The 25,515-nt window shown below is 43.3% G+C and overlaps 1 protein-coding gene across 7 annotated transcripts in view; it reads left to right on the forward strand.

The window, feature by feature from the left end:
• The window catches only part of LOC147032110 (sprouty-related, EVH1 domain-containing protein 1-like), a 90,234-nt gene that overhangs the window by 32,739 nt on the left and 31,980 nt on the right, over positions 1 to 25,515 (forward strand). For all 7 annotated transcript variants that reach the window (XM_085869429.1, XM_085869430.1, XM_085869431.1 and 4 more), the window contains one exon: positions 29 to 206. In XM_085869429.1, coding sequence (XP_085725555.1) covers positions 29 to 206 — 178 coding nt within the window. Of the gene's footprint in view, positions 1 to 28; positions 207 to 25,515 lie in introns of those variants that run through there.

A 25,515-nucleotide genomic window follows, 5' to 3' on the forward strand; every position in this document is an offset into this window, starting at 1 on the left:
TTAAAATTGCCTCCGCTCTCGCCACCAGTGAGATTTCCATGGTGCGTGTACGGGCGGTGGTCATGACCCGCGATGACTCGAGTGGGGGCTGGGTGCCTTTGGCCGGCGGAGGGATCAGCATGGTTGGTATCTACAAGAGAGTGGCACAGGATGAGCCAACCAGCACTTTGTTCCGCATCTACGGGGAGCGACTGCGGGACAGTCTGGTAAGAGCTGGGACTTTTTTTTTGTGTGTGCGTGGTCTACTTGCAACCAACTAATCCAAGCCTGTATGGCACTTTATCACCAATATTTGGTTTCATCAGCGAGATTAAATAATCCACTTCTGCGCTCTTTCATTCGGGTCATTGTTTTAAATACGTACAATACAGTCCATACATTAATTCTGTTTGGGTGGTGGTTTTAGGAATTTTGAGTTGTTAATGCTAGTCTGATTGAACAGAGCTTTCTGCAAGGTGGTTGTCAAGATAATATTGTGCCAAACACTGATAGGGCATCATGAACCATACTTCTGTGGGATCCTCAAGCTAAGGTTTGTGTAAGCTTGTAAAAGATGGCAATGTGATCATGCCGTCTTTGAGGCCAGGGCTTTCATTCTTCAAGTCCAGACAACCATTGCTTGCAGCGCTCAACCCGTGCAAGCTCTTGAGTTCTCAATGTGACTTGTATATATGGAAATGCAACACCATTACTCGGTGTGGGAAAGCAAAGCAAGAAGAGACAGTAAACAAACGTTGCGAAAAAATTATATTCCACTGCGGAGAATGGGTTCATCATGATTATTGCACACAATCTCCTCGAGCAGGAGTTCAAACCAGACAAGAGACATCCAAAGGGAAATGAAATTCTACATCCTTCTTTTTTATATATTTTTCCTGTTTTTTTAATAGTTTTTATTTTTGTGTTATTTTTGAGGACAATCTAGAGTTAATATTTTTCATCATAAATTTCAGTATGGTGGCTGTTTGAATGCGTGTTTCACGTGCCATCTTTCGTTGGCTTTTTGGAAAGTGACTTGTCTCTGCATGGGTGCCTTGTGCTGTGTCATGGAGATAAATAAGCCATATGGAGACTAATTCCACAATGCTCGTGAGTGGCCAAAGCCGTGATCTCTCTCATGAATATGTCCTTCACTCCAAGGTGTTTCTGCTCCGCTCAGCCCTGAGTTTTTATCTCGAAATATTTTTGCCCAGTATCTTGGCAATGTGCCACTTTCCTGAGCCGAATTTAATCCAGATGTCCAGTCCTCATATTTATTTTTTATTTTATTGGAAGGGGAGAGATTTTTTTGGCCATTTTAAAGGCCTCTCTGTGACTTTAACAGACGAAGTCACGCATGCTGGTACTCTGGATAAATTCCACGTTTCCATGTGGGCTAGGCTAGGTGGTTGACTACCCTACTGTTACGGCCTCTGAGTCTGGAATGGCCTTGTGCCTGCAGTTGATTGGCAAACATGAGAGGCTTTCACCAGAAGGAAATAAGATTATTTTGTTTAAAAAATTTTTTAATGTGAGAGGTGAATTTACATTGATTGTGGTTTTTCAACTACAATTTTGTCTGCTAGTTTACGATGCATTAGATGAGTTTTTCTTATTTTGGATTTTTTTTTTTTTTTTTGTCAGCCATTGACTTAAGGAGCTCAAAGTGCGTTTCTGTACTTTACGCTTATTTGAGCACCTTTGTTAATCACACAAACAACTATTGCCAAATTATAGTGAAAGGGGAGGTAAGACTGCTCTGCACTGGGATAACAGAGACAAAGGAGTGGGGGTGGTGGAAGTGCAAGGAAGGAGGGTGGGCGAGGGTTGGCGTGAGGATATGACTAACACTGAACACCTTCGCCCATCACCTTCAATGTTCGGCCTATGCTCGCTGTGCCGTTGCGTGCCCTTGACAGCTACGTGGAAAAAGTCATGAGTGTGCTTTGTTGTCGCGTGTTTGCGTGTAAGCAAGCGTGAATTTTGTATTGCAGCACTCTGCCAGCCACACAACATCCTCATTTCCAGGCAATCATCTAATGTTGCTTTGCGTGTTACTTAGACTGTGTCAAAGTGAAAGCTCATGAGTTCTGCATCTTTTACCTGTGGAGGAGTTGGTTATTTTAAGGTGAAATGAGTCCATGAAATGAGCCAAGAGTTGCCGTTACACCCCATGACTGACCTAAACGTGGGTTTCGAATTTTGTCAGGGGATTGTTGTGTTTCTCTTGTATTGAAAATTAAAAATGTGCATGGGATAAATGCAACATATATATATATATATATATATATATATATATATATATATATATATATATATATATATATATATATATATATATATATATATATATATATATATATATATATATATATATATATATATATATATATATCGACCATGCTTTTGTTATTTTGGGCACGGCTTTGAAGTATAATTTGCAATCTTAAAATTAATGCAGCCTAACAAGGCAGCCATCTTATATGTGGGCATGTGTGTGCTTGATTAATACATCGTGCTACATTGTTATGTGTATTGGTTTTATCTGTCTGCAGAGACCTAAGGTCTAAACGGATGTGAGTTTATTTGTTTGAGAGTGGTTCAATAAATGAACTTTTTTTTTTTTTTTCCAATTCCAACACTTTTTAATAAAGACACTGTATTCTCATTGTTTGATACAGAAATCCACATTGTCCAATGGTCAACGAGAGTCGGTATTACTGTAGCAAAGAAAGATTGCTGCTTGTGTTTTCACTCGTCTGGTTTTCCTCTTTGCACATGTTCGACACTGGCAAAATGCTAACTGTGCAGAGACTCTTTCAGAAATAGAAACAGGTGAAAATCAGATGGTGTGAGATCTGAGCTGTAATGAGGGTGTGGTGGCACCTCTCAGCCTCCCTTCTTACAATTTATACAATATAGAGTTATCATTACCTCCACCACTGAAAGTGGACAGATGTTATGTTTTCACCTGTCTTTGTTTGTCTGTCTGTCTGAAAACAATAACTCAAAAAGATGTGGACGGATTTGGACAAATTTTGGTGTGCAGGTTGGGTGTGCGACAAGGACAAATTGATTAGATTTTGGTGAAGATACAAATCCAGATCTGGATACTAGAATTGTTAAAGTGATTCTTCACCATTGAGAGATTGGGCCAAAAACGATATATATATATATATATATATATATATATATATATATATATATATATATATATATATATATATATATATATATATATATATATATATGCATGGCTCACAAAGTGGGTATGCTGTGGTATGTTTGTGGGAAATTCCACATAAAACTATTATGAAGTATTTAGACAAACCATCAATGGTCAGAAATGAAAGTGGACATCTTGGGGAACCTGTAGAAACTGGCAATATCATCCTCTCCATTTCCCTGTTTTATTAAAGATGAATTAAAGCAACAGATATGGGTTTTGTAACCTTAGAAATGTTAGTTTGATTGGTAAAAATTTTTATTTTACTGTACGTTTCTTATGTGACAGTTATTTTGAGTGTGGTGGCTTAGAATGTGAACTTTGGTGTCTCTTTTATGTTTTGATGATGTTCTGTCTCCCTATTCGGGTTTTCTGGAATCTGATGAAATAATGGATTCGTACATAACGCTTCGTGTCCACTGCATCGAGAAAAATAAGGAGTCCAGTGTCGATAATGTTACTTATGATTTTTATTCCAAATCTCCCTTAATTTCTTGGAAATATGAAAGAGCCTAACGGCAGAAAAATATAGATCAAAATTGTGATCAGTAAAATAAAATTCGGACCGCAAGTAATCCCGTCTTGATTTTCGTGTCAGTTCCGTTATGTACGAATCATCATCTCTCGTCGGACGCAAATAACGCTAGCATTAGAAAATCTTGCCGTCTTGCAAACTTCCCCCATTGATGGATATAATAGGCACTTCCAAGCGTGTCAGCACATTTCCATTTGCGGTCGAGCGCAGCGTTTGTCTTCGTGTCCGTGTCTTTGCGAGAGCCGTAACGTATGAATCAAGCGTGAGGACGCCGAGCCGAACCAGGTGACTCACATTTGTCTGATAATTCTTCATTTTAACCAACGCTAGGATTTTTTTGGTGCTTCGTGAGGATCCGAGAGGTAAGAATTATGTTTTTCTTTTCATGTTTAAAGTGATTATTTTCAAAAGTTCGAAAGAGATAGATTCGATTTTAACGTTATTTTTTGCTTACAAGTGTGGCTTTCTTTGCTTCTGAACTCGTCTGTGTTTTCTTCGTAATTTATAACATTGGACTCGCTCAAAATGTGTTGTTTTTTTCTTTTTCCTGTCACATATTGAGCTTGTTTAAAAAGGCAGAGTAAAAATTATCTGTTTCTTATCCCAAAATATAATATTTACGTTGTTTTTTCATCTGATTCCGTACATAACGCTGACGCCAAGCTCGAAATTTGAACGTGTATTTACAGTATTGTATATATTCAGTGGTAAGTTTAAAACCGGACGTGCTGCAGGTCTAAAAATGTGTATTTAGCTATTTGAATACATGCAGATTAACATAATGAGTTGCACTTCATGTTTCCCCAAACTTTTTTTTTGCCCTTTGTGTAACAGTATGTGTACCCACTTTGTGAGCCATGCACATATGTAATGTATACAAGGTGTCCCAAAAGTCACCTTGGGATTTACAAATTAAATAACATTTCTGCTTTTTAATAATTTGTTTTTCTTTTTTTTTTCAGAATTTAGATGAACATTTGGAAATTACCCATGGAAAAATTCACAACGAACAAAGAACCCAAATCGTGGAATTTTATTTTAAATTTCATCGATCAATTATTCTCACCCAAAGAGCATGGACACGGAATTTATTTTTTTGTATACCTTGTTGAGGCTCGTATGAGAGCTTACACACAACGCACAGCAAGGGGGGGGGCATGAGACGAGGGGTGGGAGTGGGAAAGACAAAACAGTGGGAATAGACATTAGATCTATGGAAGGGAGAGGGATGGGCTGGGGAACATGGGGTATGCAAGATGGACACTACAGGGACTTTCAGGAAGGAAAGCAAGGAATTTGAAGGAGGTGGGTTTGGGGTGGATTGATGGGGGTAGAAAAGATCGTGGATTTGGATGGGGGACGATAAGAGGTGTTGGTGAACAGCTGTTTTGAAGACCTGGAGGGAAGAATGGGATTGAACAGAGTGAGGGAGTTTATTCCAACGGCAGAAAAAAAGAGGAATGAAAGAGTGAAGATGAGCAGTGATTCATGATTTTGGTAGTTTTACCAGAAGGGGGTTGTTGGCGGACCTTGAGCGCCCTGCAGAAATATGGTGGGGACAAATCGCAGAAAGAGCGGGGGGGGGGCGAGGCCGGAGAGGAGACTGCAGAAGACAGAAAGACCACTGACCTGCCTGCGGTGAGAGAGTGAGAGGCCCAAAGACTCAGCCTCTTCGCGGGAGATACCAATGATCCTAAATGCCTTGGTTTCCACAGCGTGAAGCCGAGAAAGGTGGGAGGCAGAAGTACCAGCCCAGAGGGGAGAGCAGTACTCCATCAGGCTGCAGACGAAAGCTTCGTATGTGGTCAGGAGGTCAGGTGGGCCGAGGAAGGACTTTGCACGACGGAGGATTCCCAGTCGACGACTGGCTTTGGAGGCCAGGTTGAAAATGTGGCTTCCCCAGGAAAGATAATGGCGGATAGTGAGACCCAGAAGCTTGAAAGAAAGAAGATTGTTTAGAAAGCGAATGGGGGGGGGTTGCCAAATGTTCCTTTCCGAGAGATATAGTGAGAGTGTAAGATTTGTCCGGATTGAAAGACATGTTCCACGTGTTGGACCAGTTTGTGATTTTATCCAGATCTGCAGAGAGCGAAGAAGCTGCTGCTTGCTGGTCTGAGGGATGACAGATGGTACGGCAGAGGATGGAGTCATCAGCAAAGAGATAAAGAGGATTTTTCAGAGAGTCGGAGAGATCGTTTATGAAAACCAAAAAAAGAACAGGGTCCAGAACGCTACCTTGAGGAACTCCAGCCTGGATTGGAAGAGGGGGTGAAAGAACTCCATTTAGGGCCACACGTTGACTGTGACAGGAGAGGAAGTCTGCGAGCCATGAGTGGAGATGGCCTTGGATACCATAGGAAGAGAGTTTGCTGAGCAGGACAGGGTGCCAGACTGTGTCAAAAGCACGTGATATGTCCAGGGATACGGCTCGGATTTCCTGTCTGGCATTGAGGACCTCCATCCATTGATGGGAGAGCAGAAGCAGCATATCCTGGGTAGGGTGACCTGGTCTGAAACCAAATTGATGATCGGAAATCAAGCCATTGGAGAAGAGGAAGGATTTCATGTCTGAAGCGATGATGGATTCCATAACCTTGCTGATGATAGGGAGAAGGCTGATTGGTCTGTAGTTTCAGGGATCTGTTTTTGCACCTTTTTTTATGCAGGACAGTGATGTTTGCTGATTTCCAAGCAAATGGCAGATGACCTTGGGCATATGAGAGGGTGAATAGAAGAGAGAGAGGGTGAGTAAGATCAGAGGAGCAGGCTTTCAGGACGTGTGGGCTGATGCCGTCTGGAGCGGTTGCAGAATCTGAGTCGAGGTTTGACAGCAAGCTCTCCACCTTGTCAGGAGAAAAGGACACAGAGTCCAGGGACAGTTTGGTGCCACTGGGTAAGGTGGGTGCAGAAAGCGATGGGTTTTGGACACAAATATTTTGATGCAAACACCGAGTTTAGGCATTCAGCCATTTCACGTGCGGTATCAGCAGTGCGGCCATTTGGGGTAAGGGAGGGGATGGAGGGGGAACATACACCAGAAATAACTTTGATTAGATGCCACCAGGATTTGGAGGAGGGAGAGAGGTTTGATAGTTCAGACTTGAGCTGAGAAAGATGTTGTTTTCTGCCTCTCCTGAGGGTAGATACACACTATACACCTCTTGAAATTTCACGAAAATTCGTGAATTTTGTTTTCCGCAAAATACAGCAATTTCTCAGCCATCACATTCTCCTGATTTGACGCCTCCTGATTATTTTATTTGGGGTTACCTAAAGGAGCATGTATACATCAATAAGCCCCATACAATTCAGCAGCTCAAGGACAAGATCTGTGCAGAAATTCGAGGGCTGCAGCTGGAGTTCTTGTCCGCTGTTATGGAAAATGCTGTCGAAAGAGCCTGTCTCTGCAAAGCCGAAAATGGAGGACATCTAAGCTGCATCATTTTTCATAAATAAATGAAATTTATCTCCATTTTATAAATTTTCTTTTGGTATAAAAATAATCATAAATTATTTTTAAAAAACAGAAGTTATTTAATTTCTAAATCCCGAGGTGACTTTCGGGACACCCTGTATATGTAGCACCATCCACTGTAAATGGATGAAGTGTGTGTGTGTGTGTGTGTGTGCGTGTGTGTGTGTGTGTGTGTGTGTGTGTGTGTGTGTGTGTGTGTGTGTGTGTGTGTGTGTGTGTGTGTGTGTGTGTGTGTGTGTGTGTGTGTGTGTGCGTGTGTGTGAGAGAGAGATACTTTTTGTGTCTATTAATTTCGTAGTCTATTCATTAATTACGCACTATTGAAATGTATCTTTTGACCCGTTATACTGCTGAGACTCCTTCGACCTTTTAAGACTCGGATGACCCAAAAGACCCTTCGAAGACTGGAGGCACAAAATACCCCGGAGATCCTGAGGACCCAAAAGACCCAAAACATCAAAAACATAATGAGGACCCAAAAGACCCAAAACATCAAAAAGATAATGAGGACCCAAAAGACTTTGAAGATCCATAAGACCCCGAGACCCATATTCCTGAAAGACCTGGAGGACACAAAAATGCCCAAAAACCCGTAAGTACCCTGTAGACGTGTGTGTGTGTGTGTGTGTGTGTGTGTGTGTGTGTGTGTGTGTGTGTGTGTGTGTGTGTGTGTGTGTGTGTGTGTGTGTGTGTGTGTGTGTGTGTGTGTGTGTGTGTGTGTGTGTGTGTGATGTTTTTGGTGAAATTCTGATGTGGAATGTGAGACACCAACATGGTCATCATGACCTGAGTCAGTTAGGCTAATTAACTACAAAAAAAGTCTGTTAGAATTCCCATGTTTTAAACGCACGCCATGTTAAGGTATGTAAAGCAGCTCAATATGTCCTTTCACGGCATGGTATTCTAATTACAACATAAACTAGAAGGGTACTCGGTAGAGCGCATACCTCCGCCATGCAATGCCTGATCTATGAGAACATATCGGGCCCAATAAATTTTTGAGATATCGTGCTATATCTCGTTTTTGGCCTGATCTCTCAATAGTGAAGAATCACTTTAAAAATTAAATAATTCTTGTATCCTGTTCTGGATTTGGATCTTCACCAGAATTGAATCAATTCTTCCTTGTCACACGCCCAGCCTGTCCACCAAATTTCTTCCGAATCCGTCCACAACTTTTTGAGATGTCGTGCTAAATATTGTTTTTAGCCCTACCTCTCAATGGTGAAGAATCACTTTGAAAATATTTTAGTAGTCGGATCCGGATCTTCACCAAAATATTATCAGTTCATCTTTGTCACACACCCAATCTCTCCACCAAATTTCTTCTGAATCCATCCACAACTTTTTGAGATATCCTGCACACAAACAGACAGACAGGGGTGAAAGCACAACCTCATTCCACCTTCGGTGGTGGAGATAATAACAATAATAATGATAACATTGGAACAATCGTGTATTAATTAATAATATTAACAATAATAATAATAGTTGTATCATTTGGCAATAATAATAACGAACCTATAATCCCTGCCCTGGCCCAAGCACATCTGGGTCGATGAAAGGTAAGCTTCTGTTCAAGCAGTACACCAGGCAGGTATGCTGCAAGGTATGAAGACCAATGAAAATTTGGTCCAACGGGGCCACGAGTATCTCAAAACGTTATGGTCGGATTCGGCCAAAACTTGGTGGACGTGTTGGGTGTGTGAGAAGCACGGGAGAGGCTGGACAGCCAGTTCGTGAAGGACTTTGGCAAAACATGGCAAAAATACAAATGCCGAATCAGTGAATGTCGCAGGTGGAAACACACACATTATTTCCTGATTCTCCTTTAAACTTGATCTCAATATTTTCATCCCAAGCATCATTCCAATCACAAATTAATACTAAACCATCAATATAACAAAATACAACATTACAAACACTCGAGAGGTGAACAAAGAGGAACGCCACTCTGACGTTACATCCGGATCGGGAGTAGCTTCGTCCGGATTGAAACTCAAAATCATAATTGTTTTGAGGTATTTATGAAAGCCCCCACCCACCTTACGACACTGGCTGGGACCCCAAGGCGTTCCACAGAAAGTTTGGCGGGCTATCTCCAAAACGGAGGGAGTAGTTCGGGGACGGACAGACAGACACTCCTGCTTTCTAATATAGATTATGTATAGCTATATATAGCATGATATTTCAAAAAGTTGTGGACGGATTATGACAAAACTTGGCGGATGAGTTGGGGAGGTGACAAGAACAAGCCGATTAGATTTTGGTGTGTGACAATGACGAATTGTCTGGATGCAGATCCGCCTATCAGTGTGATTTTTAAAATGTAAACTGTTCAGCCTGCTGGAGGTATGCGCTCCACCGAGTGCTGTTTTAGTTTTATCAGTTTTTGTATTGGCGAAAAACTCCTCTGAGTAGTGAATCCGCTGTGTGTGGACATTTAATGGCTCGGTTCTGCTCGCCAGACACTTTTAACCTGCCTTTACGCTCGCGAAATGTGTAATTCAAAGATATTTTAAACATAATTTTCAGCATTTAGAAGAAAGAGTGGAAATTTAATTGTTCTGTTCCTGAATGAAAATGGGACTTGCGAAAATAGAGGAAATGCAACAAATATCCGTGGATGAGACCGGGGATGCGGTGGAAGAGCAATGGGGACAGAATATATTTGAGGCCAAAAAAAAAACAAAGAAATAAAACATCCTTCCCTTTATTAGCCCCCATTGGACTTCGTCCGAAACGGGGGGCTCATGGATTTGGTCTCGATTTTTGTGTCCATGCATGCGCGTGTGTGTGCGTGCGTGCTTCCGCAACCTTATCTCGGATGTGTATGGACCGATTTTATTCATACTTGGCACAAAACAACAAATGATGGCAGACAGATGCACATCATTTTGTTTCGCAATGCCATTAAAGATGGCCGACTGGCGGTCATTTTAGGTTTTTTTTTTAACCCGGCATCGAACGCGTCCTCAACCTTTTCTCGGACATGCATTTACCAATCTTGTTCAAACTTGGCACAAAGATGAGGAATGATGGCTGACACATGCATGCCACATATTTTCGAGATCAGATCCGACATGGCGACTGGTGGCCATTTTGTTACTTACATGTGTCGTCGGCCATTTCTCGCACATGCATGGTCCGATTTTGTTCAAACTTGGCACAAGCACACTAAATGATGGCATACAATTGCACCTCACTTTACTTTGTGATTTCATCAAAGATGGCCAACTGGTAGACTGGTGGCCATTTTCGATGTCAAAAATAATACCCAGTATTGAACACGTCCTCAACCATATCTCGGACATGCATTTCCAGATCTTGTTCAAACTTGGCACACAGATAATTAATGAATAATGGCTTATATATGTGGGCCATTTTTTCACAATCAGATCCAAGATAGTCGACTGTCGGTACTGTGACCTGAGAAGTTTTGACACGGTGTTTGTACGTCAAAGTAGACACGTGCACAAATCAGGGAACTTCTTCACAAGGAGTAGTGTACATCAAAATGTCGTGTGCAAGGACGTTTTGTAGGCCTCATTAGGTCAGGCCATGGAGTACATCGACTGGGATCCGGCTCTTACAAGAGCCGCAACTGGTTGTCATATTGGGCTCATGGAACGGAATCCGTCTGTGACGGGGTTTCGGCTAGTTTTATTTATTACATGCACATAAATCTAGTAAATATGGGCTAGCCCTTTAACTCGGTGCAGCAAAATTGATAGAACCACAGGGGCTATGACATTTTATGTCTTGTCTCCTTGTTTATAACAGCCCTCACAGCTCTCATCGCTTCCACCTCTCAACATGATTTATCATCGTAAATATTATCATTTTAAACTTCGCCTGTACATGCACAAGAAGCCCCAGATATGTCCTTTCCATCTGTATTCAGAACCACCTAATCCAGATACACAGTCCATTCACTGGTCGCGATCTATCAAGGGATTTGTGATGCACACACGCCCATCCAATCAGGTCTTGCACCGGTCCACATGGTTGTGAGTTTGCAGTACCAGCAGCTTCCCGTTCGAGCTGAGAAAATTCTCCAAGTCTTTCATTGTGCAGAGGCACAACCCTTTCTTTCAAGTACTTTTCCGAGTATTTTTGGTTTATTTTAGAAGCTTTGTTAGCTAATTCAGGTAACAATCCTTATCTCCCACACACAAAATACTTTATGATGCCGTGAGCATTCTGGGGTGGAATGTTATTTTGAAAGTCCCATATTCCAGGCCGATGTGCTGTTTGAGAACACTTGGTTAGATCTCCTCATTTTCTGGGACATGGTGATAGGTGCTTATGTTAAGGGTCATGTCACTTTCACTAAAAGTTTAGTACATACTTCTGTGTCCCAAAATACAGTGACCATTGCTCTTCCCACAGAGGTTTCCAACTTTCTTTTTTGTACACAGAGTCGAGGCTCATGGAAAAGCAAGCACACTTAACGGATCAGGACGACGCATACAAATACAGGACACAAAACACGATTGCATGGAGAAGGAAACTACATTTTCCGTTGCATTTTCTCATCGATCTTTCAACATTTGCATCTAATTTTGAAACCTTGTTTTTTTTTTTTGATTTGTATAGTTTCATCATACACATATTTCCTGATAAAATGTCATCCGGCCTTTGACCTTTTTCCACAGACATTTGGCGATTATTCTAATCTACTTGACTGCACATACACCTGCCATTTTGAATTGTCGAATGCATGACATCTGGTGACGATCACTTCCACTAAAGCACATGAGATTCTTACATCCTGTTGGAAAATTATTCTGTTTTTCCATCATTCCAGGAATTTGTTAACATTTTGAAAATATAGAAACGTTTTTACTCATTGAACCACTCTTTTTATATTGTTTCAACTTTTCTGTCTTTCATGTAATTTATAAATATTCTATAATAAAAATTATAAAGTCACTTGATATTTGAGACAGTGGGTAAGCAAATTCATTAGATTTTGAAAGGATCGTGCGATTGGGTGTTTATCTTTTACAATTATCCTTCTTTAAAACTTTCATTAATTGGTTTATCAAACCATCCCTCATTTTTAAAGGAAAAAGGAAGATTGATTTAAGAGCAATGAAACTTTTTCCCCAAAACTTTGTTTGACTTCGGTGGTTTTAGCAATCTCATTTTTGGGGAAAACATGTCATTTAAAGAAACATGTGAGGGCTGTATTTAGAAATTTAAACATGACATTTGACCGTGTCTTCATTTCTTTCAAACCAAGTTTGTACGTTACCCTTGACAGGCGATCTCCATCGCGTACTTTTCTCTCGAGCGTCTCTAGATTTCACTAAGCTTTGTGTTTTTGGTGAGCACTAATGTAATAATTATTCGCTGCTGCACCCCCGATGTTATCTGAATTGCCACTAATTTCAGCATGTGCTTTAAAGCAGGAAATGTGATAATAAAAATGGGCATTGGTTGATTTGGTATATGATGCATCATACTCTTTACAGACCGTTGGTGCTGCCGAAGCAGTTTCTTGGCAAGGGTTATACAGTTACGTATACTGGGTGGTTTACCATTGCCTTCCCAGCATTGTTTGTCTATTCTCTAGTCTTTGGTATGGCTCAGCCAGAGTTCGACATACCAACCTCCTAAACTCAGAGCAGATACTCTAACCATAATGCCACTTGAATCTTGTAGGTATTGGTTACCAACACTTAAAAGATAAATTACTTCAAAATTAATTGATCAACATGCATTACTCTGTTTTTACTGTCGTAACAAAAGTCCAGTCACATTTCAACCATCCTTGCAAATGTGTGATCTATAGATGTAAAATTGCAGGAAGGGATCCAAAATTCATCCAAATGGTGTGTAAATGTACACACTATAGATCCCTGATAAAATAATCAACGGTCCTTACCCTTTATCCTTGTGAGTTGTAAAAATGTAATCATGGTAGATGTATGATCATATCCATATGTTTTACAGGCATCATAATTGGCAGGGGGTTGGGGAGCCAGTGCTTTTCAAAATCTCTAATGGCCCACTAGCCAAACGCCTGAAGACTCTTTTCAATTCTGATACAATTTAGATTATAACAGCCATTTAATCACTGTCTAATCCGTAAATTTCTTGCCAAATTTGTTTGGGGGAGGTGGTATGGGGTGGTAGGCGGGTTGGGAGTGTGGACCCTCTGGGTCTCTGGGCCTCCTTTTAATTCACCAAAAGGGAGGAAGAAATGTCAATGAAATACAGATTCCAGGAAATGTCTTTTCTCCAAGCAGTCGTAAAAAAAAATATATATATATATATTCAAATTGGCGTGAGTCCACTGTATATCAAGTGGGGCTCATGATAAGCTTCCTCATTTAATTTTATGCCTTCCCACAAAACTGCAAATGATTACAGATGCTCCATTATGTGAAGTTATTTTAATTGACCATTAAAGGCAAGGGTCTGGAGTTGAGTTGTCCAAGCGTTGCTTCTTCATTCACGATTTTAGATTTTATCACTGATGAAAAAAAAAAAAAAAAGAAGTACTTTCTAGGTAAAGTATTGAAACAAGGTATGGGTCACTGGTAATTCGCCCTCATACATTGCGTGCAGTCATTTTAATATCGGACGAAGTTTGCATCGTTTTGACTTTTTGAAGAAACAGTACAGCCTGTCGTGGTACAAGCATTTGTGGGAATTTGGTCTTCAATCCTGTATCTGTAAGGTAAGTCGGGTGAAATTTTCCAAACTAAGTTCTGATGTTTATGGGTTGGGCTCTGGGCCAGCATGTTTTGCCAAAAATGTACACGGCCTCGCAATGCATCTTCTTATCTCTTCCTTGTGTCATCCATTTAGTGAGAGGAGAATCTGCTTTGCTTGTTGAACCTCTGAAGGTGGTTTATGTTTAATGACTTCGCTATAACTTATCTTACTTTCTTATAATGATAACAGCATTGACATTTGCCTGATAGTCTGGTGTTGGTGTAGCAATGACTATAAATAGTATGGCAAGAGAGAGTTAGGGGATCATCGAGTCCGTGAACGGAAGATTGCTGAATGGATCGTTGGATTGTTTTCTTTCGAACGCAATCTGTTTGTGTGACTGTTTTGTCTAGTGGGCACCGGTTTTGTGGTGTTTTTATTTATACAAGGTAATCCCATGGTATGCAAGAGTAGTTAGATTTGGACAAATACTTGCATTTTCTTGTCCCAGTTTATATGCAAAAAGAAAGAAAAACAGCCTCATAATCTGTAGTATCTATTCCAGACGTACTGCTCCGCAGTAATGTTTTTGCCATTCCCATAAAATAAAAATAAACATTTCATATGGGTTAGGTGGCAGGCAGCAAACTATTTTGCGTCACAAAATGGCATAGCCGCCGATGACGTGACGACTGTTGCTCTGAGAATTACCGCAGACGAGCGCCTTCAGATACCGAGTCGTGCCCTCGGATACCGGATACCGAGTCACGCCCGGACCGAATGCTTCTGCTGCTGTGTTCACGCAGATTTACTCAATGCTACTAATCGGTGGTCCCAGATGGATTGTCTGAGCCTCAGAAGTTTTGGTGTGCAAACTTGCATTCACGCAGACCTCGGGTCCCTCAATTTCAGGTTTACTGCAGACTCGCCCTTCTGTATGAACAAGTCTTTGAAGAACTTTTCTGTTTCCCCCTTTGCTGTTATCTGTGTTATCGGTGGCTGTATCATTGTGTATTGGATTGAAGGTGAAACCACGCAGGATAACGTCAGATTCTGAATCAAATGTGCACTGTTTGACTTTTAAATTACGAAGAGTGATGCGGCAAATTTGTGGAATAACATTAAATGAAATGACGATGATGAAACTGTTAGGAGTCTTCAAAATTGCTTCAACTTTTTATATGAGCCTACATACTGTACTTGTCTGTTGATCATCATTTGTCATTTCACAAAAGTAAGCATAACTTGCTATGGACAACTATTTATATCCAAGACAGCCTGCACACTTAAGCAGACTTTATAAAGACTGGCTGCCACTGAACCGTCGGGATGAACGCTGCTCTGAGTTCCACACTCGATACCTGTACCCATTGGCCAAAGGTAAAGGTAAATCGTGCCTAAACGTTTTTTTATTTTGCTTTTTAATTTGTGACACGCAACATATGGCACATGACCTATTGTGGGAGGAAGTACACATGACATGGGCACTTCCGTTTGACACGAGAACATGTTTAATGTCAGCGAATTGGCTAAGAGTTGGACACTGTATTCCCCTCCTTTTAGCGTATGAGTAGTGCATGCACCTGTGAGGTCTATTAAGTCCTGGAGAGAAGAGTGGGATTGCACCGCCTCATGAATGCAGTTCCACAAGCAGGAGAAAAGAGGAACAAAAGAGTGGAGGTGAGCAGTCAATCTAGATTCTGCGATTTTTATCAAGGAACAGGTTACTGGAAGAATGTGTGCACACTTGAGGAAATGGGAAGGTTCAGACGGTTGAAAGAGCAGAGGTTGCAAGACCAGAATAGAGGCAGTTAAAAAAAACACAGGCCACCAACCTGTCTGCGATGGGAGTACAACAGACCGACAACATTTTTGTGGTTGATGCCGATAATATAAAGAGCTTTGGAGTCCATAGCATGAGAGAGAGGCGTAGGTGAACAGTGGTGGCATCTATCCGTAAGATATAACAGACAAAGGCCTTGTGGGTCATGAGACATTGAAGGAATGTCTTCGTGCAACGGACGGTCCACAGTATACAGCTGAATCTGGCTCTAGTGGATGAAATCAACAGGACGTAGACTGAGGTGTATGCTAACCGCCATGGGAAGCAAGGAGAAACTGATGTTTCTGGCATTAACCTTTTGCTTCGATGAAACTCTCGAAACGTCAGCTTCTCCTTACTTCCCGCGGCGATTAGCATCCTCTGGCTCCATCCTGTTGATTTCATCCATTGTTCTACCTGTCCGTTGACGCAGGTCGACAGCTTTCATCAGCAAGTTGAGTTCTTCATTCAACATTGAATTTGAGGCCGGCTTGGATCGGTGGTTTGTCCGGGAGAGTCGGTGACTGATGGCGATGCTCAGAAGCTCAAGAGACCGAGTCGCTTCCAATGATTGATTGTGGAAATGTATACATGGGTTTGTGAGTGGCACGGCTGTGTTTTGCTGTCTTCCAAATTCTGACTTGGGACAGCAACCTAACTCTCACCGCAATCTTAATAATATGCACTTTAACTAAGCCATGAATGACTGCACTGAGATTATGGTTTAGATAAATCAAATTAATTTAATTACACATCAATACTTACAACATCACTGGGTTATATACATCAATTACTTAGCTGTGGCACAATGACTATGGGGGTAGAGCTGTGCATTGTGAGATGGCCTCTTTAGTTCTCATCAAGGTACCAAGCCCCAAATGTGCATGCAGTTCCTGATGGTCTTCTTCCTCTCTGCCGATGTTCCAACAAGCCCCGTCGAGGATGACCACGAGGAAGTGAGTGGGTAATTGCGATGTTTCAGTGCATAATGTCAGGAGTTTGAAGCTCATGTTAGACCAGGCGTACCGCTCAGGTAAAAACTCGTGCACAGGAGCATCTTTATTCGCATAATCCTGGCCGGCTTTACACAGTGAAATTACAGTGGCGCTCTATTCGCCCCTTCAGACCAGGCACGGCACTTAAGTGAAACCCCGAATTCACTCAGGCATGTGAGCCGCTCTTGAAGTCCTGGCTGGCTGAAGAATGCAGCAATGCCGTTTCTTCATCACCTTGTAAGAGAACGCTGACACGGTGTCCCGGAGCCGTTTGCTCACCTAGGCAAATCACGATATTGCACGGTTTGTCTCCAAAACGCGTTGCCTCGTATTGTTGTCCAGTGGACTCCTCGTGGCATTGTTGCTTCTATGCTCTCACCCCCTTTCCTTCATTTGCTTCTCCGTCTGTCTTGCTGCCGGCCCCTCACTCTCTCAAATGCTTATCATGAGCGAACCTTTGAGAGAGTCCCAAAACTTTCTGCTGACATCCAAACCATGACGTCTTCAGCGGTAAATATACTTCGATCAATTGCCAATTGCTTCCATACATTACTCTGACCATTTAAAAAGTCGGCCCTCCGTTGTTTCGCATTTGCCTTTTCTTGTCCCAAGCAACACCATATTAATATTAATGTATTAAAAGAAAACGGAAACTTGGTGTTCCTGGGGTAAACGTGTTCACAACACCATCGTGACTTTGTTCCAGGCAAGAAAATACACTTTTATGATAGCATGTTAACCTCTTCGTTCGTTTGTGTGCAACACAAGACTATGAGGTAACATCATTGGCTGAGTGCGTGGCTGTGCTGCTGATGCAGTACCCTCTGTAGGTTAGAGTACGAATCTGTAATTTGTTCATGGTGCCAGCGATAGCTTGCCCTACTCTTCACGAAGAACACCGCGGGATCTTTATCGTCAACTAATGCCAGCAGACAAGATGCCAGATGAACGTCCATCTGAGGGACGGCACACACATTGATGAATCACCCGCCTGTAAAATGCCGGGATGACAGTTTATAGCTGGGTCGGGATTCAAACCCAAGCGAGACAGCTTAGAGTCGGGCGTGCATACCTCTAAGCCATCCTGCCAGCATTTTAATTGATTTACAACCTCTTCCTCTCAAATGCTCACATTCATGACAGATTGGAAGACAGTCCTTCTGGAGTGACTGGGTGAGAGTATGACATTTGCCCAAACTTTATGACATAATCCATGTATTCGACCAGCACTTGAGCCTTTCCAGGTCAGCAGAGAGACTGCTGCAGCAACCCTGTTGTTTGGTAGCCCTACAGCATACCATGGAGTCATCTACAAAGAGAAAAACAGGGTTTTCCAGAGCATCAGGAGGTCATTAATTTCACAAAGAACAAGAGTGGGTCCAATATGCGGTCTAGGGGAACTCCGCCATCAGTTCTGGAAGTAGATATCAGGATTCAATTGAGGGCAACATGATTGCTGTATTGGTAGAGCAAGCCTGCAAGCCAGGAATTAATGTGACCTTCGATGTCACAGGCAGAAAGCTTGGCACACAGAGTGGAGTATCAGACTGTCAAATGCCGTAGTTAATGTCCAGAGAGAAAACTCTGGCCTCGTATTTAAGATTCAGGGCCTCCATCCATTTTATAGGGAGGGAGAGGGAGAAAGAAGAAGCATAATGTCCAAAGTTAAATGACTAGGAGGTAGGCAAATTGTTGATGAGAGATTAGGCTGTTTGAGAAGAGTTAAGACTTGAAGTTGGCAGCAATGCCGGATACCATCACTCTGCTTATAATTGGAAGTAAACTTACCAGTCTGTAGTTGAGAGGATCTGTTTAGGCATCCTTGTGAATATAAGTGATCCTTGCTGTCCGCCAAGTAAACTCGCTAAGGTGATGAAGGACAGGCTAAAGAGGGCAGACAGAGGAGAAGTGTTGGTCGGACTGCAGGATTTAAGAACCCTGGCATTGATCCCAGCTCGGCTCATCGTCAAGGCTGTTCAGAATTTGTTTTTTTTCTACCTTCTCAGGTGAAAATGTCAGTGTACAGGTAGGCTTGGGCATTTGGGGGCAAGGTGGGGACATAGGTTAGGCACATGAGCTTTGGAGGAAAACAGGAGTTGCGGCACTCTGGCTTGTTTGAGATGAGAGAGTGGATGGAAGCAGTGCAAACACCAGAGCCAGACTTAAGGCGCCTCCAGGACTTGGAGGAGGGAGTGGTTGATGAGTACAGCTTAAAGTTAGCCAGATGTTGTTTTCTGGCATGCCATTGGATGGAAATCCACTTCTTGTGAGCCTTGCAAAATGACCTAAGGCTGCCCTCATTTGGGTTAGCCTTACATGATTAGAAAGCAAGTTGTTTGATTACGACTGCATCGCCACGTTATTCAGCGTTCCATGGTCTAGACTCTAGAGGATGGATATGATTGCTGCAGACAACATGAGAGAGAGAGAGAGAGACAACAGAGAGAGAGACAAAGACAGAGAGAGAGAGACAAAGACAGAGAGAGACAAAGACAGAGAGAGAGAGACAAAGACAGAGAGACAAGATTTTTGTGAAGTTAATCTCCATGCCCGTCAGCTCTAACCAACAGTGAAACTCTGCAGCAGTGTGGTCGTTCTCCCCAACAACAGCCGAGGAGATTTTGACTTGAACAAGAACATGGTTCGAGGAATCAAGTGGAGGTTCTTTTTAGCTTTCTGGAGAGACAAGTGTTTGTTTAATCCATTTAATTGATTCGTATATTATTATAGATCAATTTATTTGACATTTTAATCAAAGAATGAGGTTTCCATCACACATTCAAAATTGTAATTGTAGTAAGTGTAGCAAGTTGTAGCATCATTTCTGCAATGTCGTCGATTTCTAGCGACATAGTAAAGTGTGCGGTAACCTCGAAACTTTGTCCATTTGTCAGATCAGTGGGTAAGTTTATTTTGCACGTGCAAAACATCCTCCGTCGTTTTATCCACTTGTGGCTTTGGCCAACTATATCATGAAGAATATTTTAATTGGGTTTTCTTTGAAGTTCCATGTTTCTCATTAAGCATGACTCGTATTCGTTTGGATAAATTTCGATTAAAAGAAAACAAAACTTTTTATTTATTTATATACAATGGCGTGTCATCGTCTAGGCTCTCGTTTATATATTTAACCAGACTCTGTGGCAAACTGTTAGAGGATTATTATCAATAGTGGCTACCATGATGACTTTTGCTAAATAGTTTGAGTGAATGCGTGCGATGATATTTGAGATGTAATTGCGACGGTAGTTTTCTGTTTGTTAAGGACATCGCAATGACACGATCAAACACAAACAAATGTAGCTCCAAACTGCGGTGGCCGTTGAGCTGATTTTTCACACCTTGGCTCCAATCACGTCATGCACCTGTAAGTGGAACATCTGTCTGTTTGGTGTCGGCCTGACATTGTGGTAGTAGCTAGACGGTGTTTGAGTGGCCTAACAGGATAGCCTAGAGGTATACACACTCACCTCTGGGCTGTTTAGCCTGGGTTTGAATCTCGACCCAGCTATAAACAGTCACCCTGGTATTTCACATGCAGGGTTAGACCTCAACGTGTGCACTGTCCACCATCCATTGAATGGATTTTAACCTTGGCGTCAAGTTTGCTGGCATTCATTGGTGGACGTTAAAGATCGTATGGTGTCCTTCACCAAGAGAAGGTGAGCTATCGCCAGCACCACGAACAAATTGCAAGTTCCCACTCTAACCTACAGGGGGCATTGCATCAATGTCACGACAAGGGGCCGTGCTGAACCTGACCTTGCTGTAGCCACAGGATAGCAAATAATGCTACAAGGCACATACTTTGGTTGTGTGACCTATTTGTCACGTATGAATATCAACTACAGGTAAGCATACAATCACATCGTGATTCATTGTCCTCTAAACCAATCACAAAGTGCCGCATGATTATAAAGCCTGTCGATACCATGCACAAGTGGCCGCTGCCATCTTGAGATGCACAGCTACGTGAAACTGGCATTGATAATGCAAAGTGGTCAATGTGGAAAGTAGTGATTGTCTCCGATCAGACTCGCTGGCGTAATGCTTAGAGCGTCTGCTCTGAGTCTGGGAGGTTGGTGGTTAAAACCCTGGCCCAGTCAAACCAAAGACTTTAAAAATGGTACGTGTTGCTTCCTTGTTTGATGGTCAGCATTTCAAAGGATAGGGCACAGACAAACAATGTGGAGAAGGCAATGGCAAACTACCCAGTGTAACCCTTTTCAAGAAACTGCTTTGGCAATACCAACGTTCTGTTAAGAGTATGGTTCATCAAATCAATTATCTCAGGGTGTGTTTTTAACTTGGCAGACGACTTTAGAGTACAATTATTGCTCTTACATGAGCCTCGACTATGTAGATGTACAAAAAAAAAACCTGACCTATCTGTAGCCGCAGGTATAAATATTACCTTGAGAACACTCAGATCCACAATATCATTAAATGCTGTCCTTGGATGTGCATAGTCAAATATTGGTGCTCGGAACAGGTAAGCAAATCATTGAAACGAACGCGGGATGAGCAAAGCTGGAGATGTGCTCTTTGCATGTGAATCCAAGATTGAATGTTCCACAACAACTAATGACTCTTATTCGACATCAGTCAAAGTTTGGGATGATGGTCTTGAAGAAAAAGGGAAGAGGAGTTATTGGAGAGGACAGAGATGAGAATGCTTTGGTGGATTCTCAGAGCATCGCCAAGAGAGTGGTTGAGAATTCAGGAGATACGCAAAAGAGCCGGAGTTGCATGTATCGCAGAAAAGATTAGAGAGGCTCGGTTGGCGGTGGTGAGCACACATGATGAGGAATCGATGAAGATGGTGTGTAATGAGCCAATTAGAAGGAATAGATGAAGAAGAAGACAGAGATTACAGCGGAGGGATGCAGTGGAGGGAGATTTGAAGAACAATGGATGATGAGGGAAGAAGACGCAGAAGACAGAGGAGAATGGGGAAGGCGGATCTGAGTTGCCAACCCCTAACTGTTGGGATGAAGGCTTATGAACCTTCAGCAACGGTGCCACCTGTACCTCCTGAACCTTCAGCCACTGTGCCACCTCTCCCTTTGAAACCTTTAGCCATTGTGCCACCTGCATCTCCTGAACCTTCAACCATTGTGCCACCTCTCCCTTTGAAACCTTTAGCCATTGTGCCACCTGTATCTCCTGAACCTTCAGCCATTGTGCCACCTGTATCTCCTGAACCTTCAGCCACTGTGCCACCTGTACCTCCCGAACCTTCAGCCACTGTGCCACCTGTACCTCCTGAACCTTCAGCCACTGTGCCACCTGTACCTCCTGAACCTTCAGCCACTGTGCCACCTGTACCTCCTGAACCTTCAGCCACTGTGCCACCTGTACCTCCTGAACCTTCAGCCACTGTGCCACCTGTACCTCCTGAACCTTCAGCCACTGTGCCACCTGTACCTCCTGAACCTTCAGCCACTGTGCCACCTGTACCTCCTGAACCTTCAGCCACTGTGCCACCTGTACCTCCTGAACCTTCAGCCACTGTGCCACCTGTATCTCCTGAACCTTCAGCCACTGTGCCACCTGTACCTCCTGAACCTTCAGCCACTGTGCCACCTGTATCTCCTGAACCTTCAGCCACTGTGCCACCTGTACCTCCTGAACCTTCAGCCACTGTGCCACCTGTACCTCATGAACCTTTAGCCACTGTGCCACCTCCACCTTATGAACCTTCAGCCACTGTGCCACCTCCACCTTATGAACCTTCAGCCACTGTGCCACCTGTATCTCCTGAACCTTCAGCCACTGTGCCACCTGTATCTCCTGAACCTTCAGCCACTGTGCCACCTGTACCTCCTGAACCTTCAGCCACTGTGCCACCTGTACCTCCTGAACCTTCAGCCACTGTGCCACCTGTACCTCCTGAACCTTCAGCCACTGTGCCACCTGTACCTCCTGAACCTTCAGCCACTGTGCCACCTGTACCTCCTGAACCTTCAGCCACTGTGCCACCTGTACCTCCTGAACCTTCAGCCACTGTGCCACCTGTACCTCCTGAACCTTCAGCCACTGTGCCACCTGTATCTCCTGAACCTTCAGCCACTTTGCCACCTGTACCTCCTGAACCTTCAGCCACTGTGCCACCTGTACCTCATGAACCTTTAGCCACTGTGCCACCTGTACCTCATGAACCTTTAGCCACTGTGCCACCTCCACCTTATGAACCTTCAGCCACTGTGCCACCTCCACCTTATGAACCTTCAGCCACTGTGCCACCTGTATCTCCTGAACCTTCAGCCACTGTGCCACCTGTATCTCCTGAACCTTCAGCCACTGTGCCACCTGTACCTCCTGAACCTTCAGCCACTGTGCCACCTGTACCTCCTGAACCTTCAGCCACTGTGCCACCTGTACCTCCTGAACCTTCAGCCACTGTGCCACCTGTACCTCCTGAACCTTCAGCCACTGTGCCACCTGTACCTCCTGAACCTTCAGCCACTGTGCCACCTGTACCTCCTGAACCTTCAGCCACTGTGCCACCTGTACCTCCTGAACCTTCAGCCACTGTGCCACCTGTATCTCCTGAACCTTCAGCCACTTTGCCACCTGTACCTCCTGAACCTTCAGCCACTGTGCCACCTGTACCTCATGAACCTTTAGCCACTGTGCCACCTCCACCTTATGAACCTTCAGCCACTGTGCCACCTCCACCTTATGAACCTTCAGCCACTATGCCACCTGTACCTCCTGAACCTTCAGCCACTGTGCCACCTGTATCTCCTGAACCTTCAGCCACTGTGCCACCTGTACCTCATGAACCTTCAGCCACTGTGCCACCTGTATCTCCTGAACCTTCAGCCACTGTGCCACCTGTACCTCATGAACCTTCAGCCACTGTGCCACCTCTACCATATGAACTTTCAGCCACTGTGCCACCTGTACCTCCTGAACCTTCAAGCATGTACTACCTGTACCTTATGAACCTTCAGCCATTGTGCCACCTGTACCTCCTGAACTTTCAGCCACTGTGCCACCTGTACCTCCTGAACCTTCAGCCACTGTGCCACCTGTACCTCCTGAACCTTCAGCCACTGTGCCACCTGTACCTCCTGAACCTTGAGCCACTGTGCCACCTGTACCTCATGAACCTTTAGCCACTGTGCCACCTCCACCTTATGAACCTTCAGCCACTGTGCCACCTCCACCTTATGAACCTTCAGCCACTATGCCACCTGTACCTCCTGAACCTTCAGCCACTGTGCCACCTGTATCTCCTGAACCTTCAGCCACTGTGCCACCTGTACCTCATGAACCTTCAGCCACTGTGCCACCTGTATCTCCTGAACCTTCAGCCACTGTGCCACCTGTACCTCATGAACCTTCAGCCACTGTGCCACCTCTACCATATGAACTTTCAGCCACTGTGCCACCTGTACCTCCTGAACCTTCAAGCATGTACTACCTGTACCTTATGAACCTTCAGCCATTGTGCCACCTCTACCATATGAACTTTCAGCCACTGTGCCACCTGTACCTCCTGAACCTTCAGGCATGTACTACTTGTACCTTATGAACCTTCAGCCATTGTGCCACCTGTACTTTCAGCTACTTCATTGTCTTTGATATACTGTATTACTTTTGTTGAAGGAAATACATGTTTTGAATTTAATTTGAAGGAAGAAGAAGAAGTAAAGGTTTTTGGGCTGCATCTTAGCCAGCCTCTTCTGTGATCGCATAAAATTGATGACACCCTAATTTCTGTCATCTGACAGATTTCATCCCATCATGCTGTTTGTTCCCTTGGGAACACAATTCAGCAGCAGGTGAGGATTCTTCCAGCAAAACGGTGATTTCAAGCACGCAACATAACATGTGGTAAATGGTGTATTGATGGTAGCGGAGGATGCAAAGCACCAACAGCCACGGCTTGACCGACACGAAGGCCAGGCGTGAACATTATTGAAGCGGTACGGGCTTTTATAGGAACGATGAACGAGCAACCCGCATGAAGTATGGAAAAACGATACGGGACACTTGGAACGACATTCCACGATTGTCCATTGATGAGCCGTATGGTGAAATGAAAACGATGTGTCGAAGAAATGTTCTTTGTGAGGCAATGTGCTCACAAACAAAGATACAAGTGCTCACGATTCAACTTTTCCTTTTATATTCAGCGATTTCTTAAGCAATCTGTATATTCGCCATGTCGTTTCGTTTCCACAAGTACAGGATGTGGTGTCGTGCGTGGGTGTGCATAATTATTTCCAATACTGCACTGGGTGTTCGTTCTTGAATCTGAGATCTTTTACTGTTGAGTTGTCAAGGGGCCGTGGGATGATAATGGGTGGATGGATCATGGATGTAATCTTGGTCTCCAAGCACCGATGGTCCTGTGATATCACAACGATGATGAACCTCTCTCTGCGGCCATTTCGAGAACGTCCCACATGTCCAAATGATTTTTATTCTCATCTTTGATCACTAATTGCTTTACATACATGAATAAAGCTGACGTATGGATGGGTGACTGTATACATCTTGTGTCGTGACTGTGATGTCTGTGAGAGGTCTAATCGAAAAGTGAATGTGCTGTCGGTGTTTATCCGTTCCTGACCCAATAATCCTCTTCATCCTTTAATGATAGATAAAAACCACCCTGGTGATTTTGCCCCTTAACTGGCCCATTGTTCTCCTGTCCACCCCCTCGTGACACCTTTTCCCCAATCCCCAATGAAATTAAGTATATAAGTTTTCGGTTTGAATTGGTGTGGCATTAATAGAGCGCAGGCAGGATGGGCCAAACGGCCTCCTCCTGTACTTCATTGCTCCTTTGTATATCCT

This window comes from Eptatretus burgeri, chromosome 2 (genome assembly GCF_056783735.1).
Source record: "Eptatretus burgeri isolate ZD-2024b chromosome 2, Ebu_testis_v1, whole genome shotgun sequence".
Lineage (NCBI taxonomy): Eukaryota > Metazoa > Chordata > Myxini > Myxiniformes > Myxinidae > Eptatretus > Eptatretus burgeri.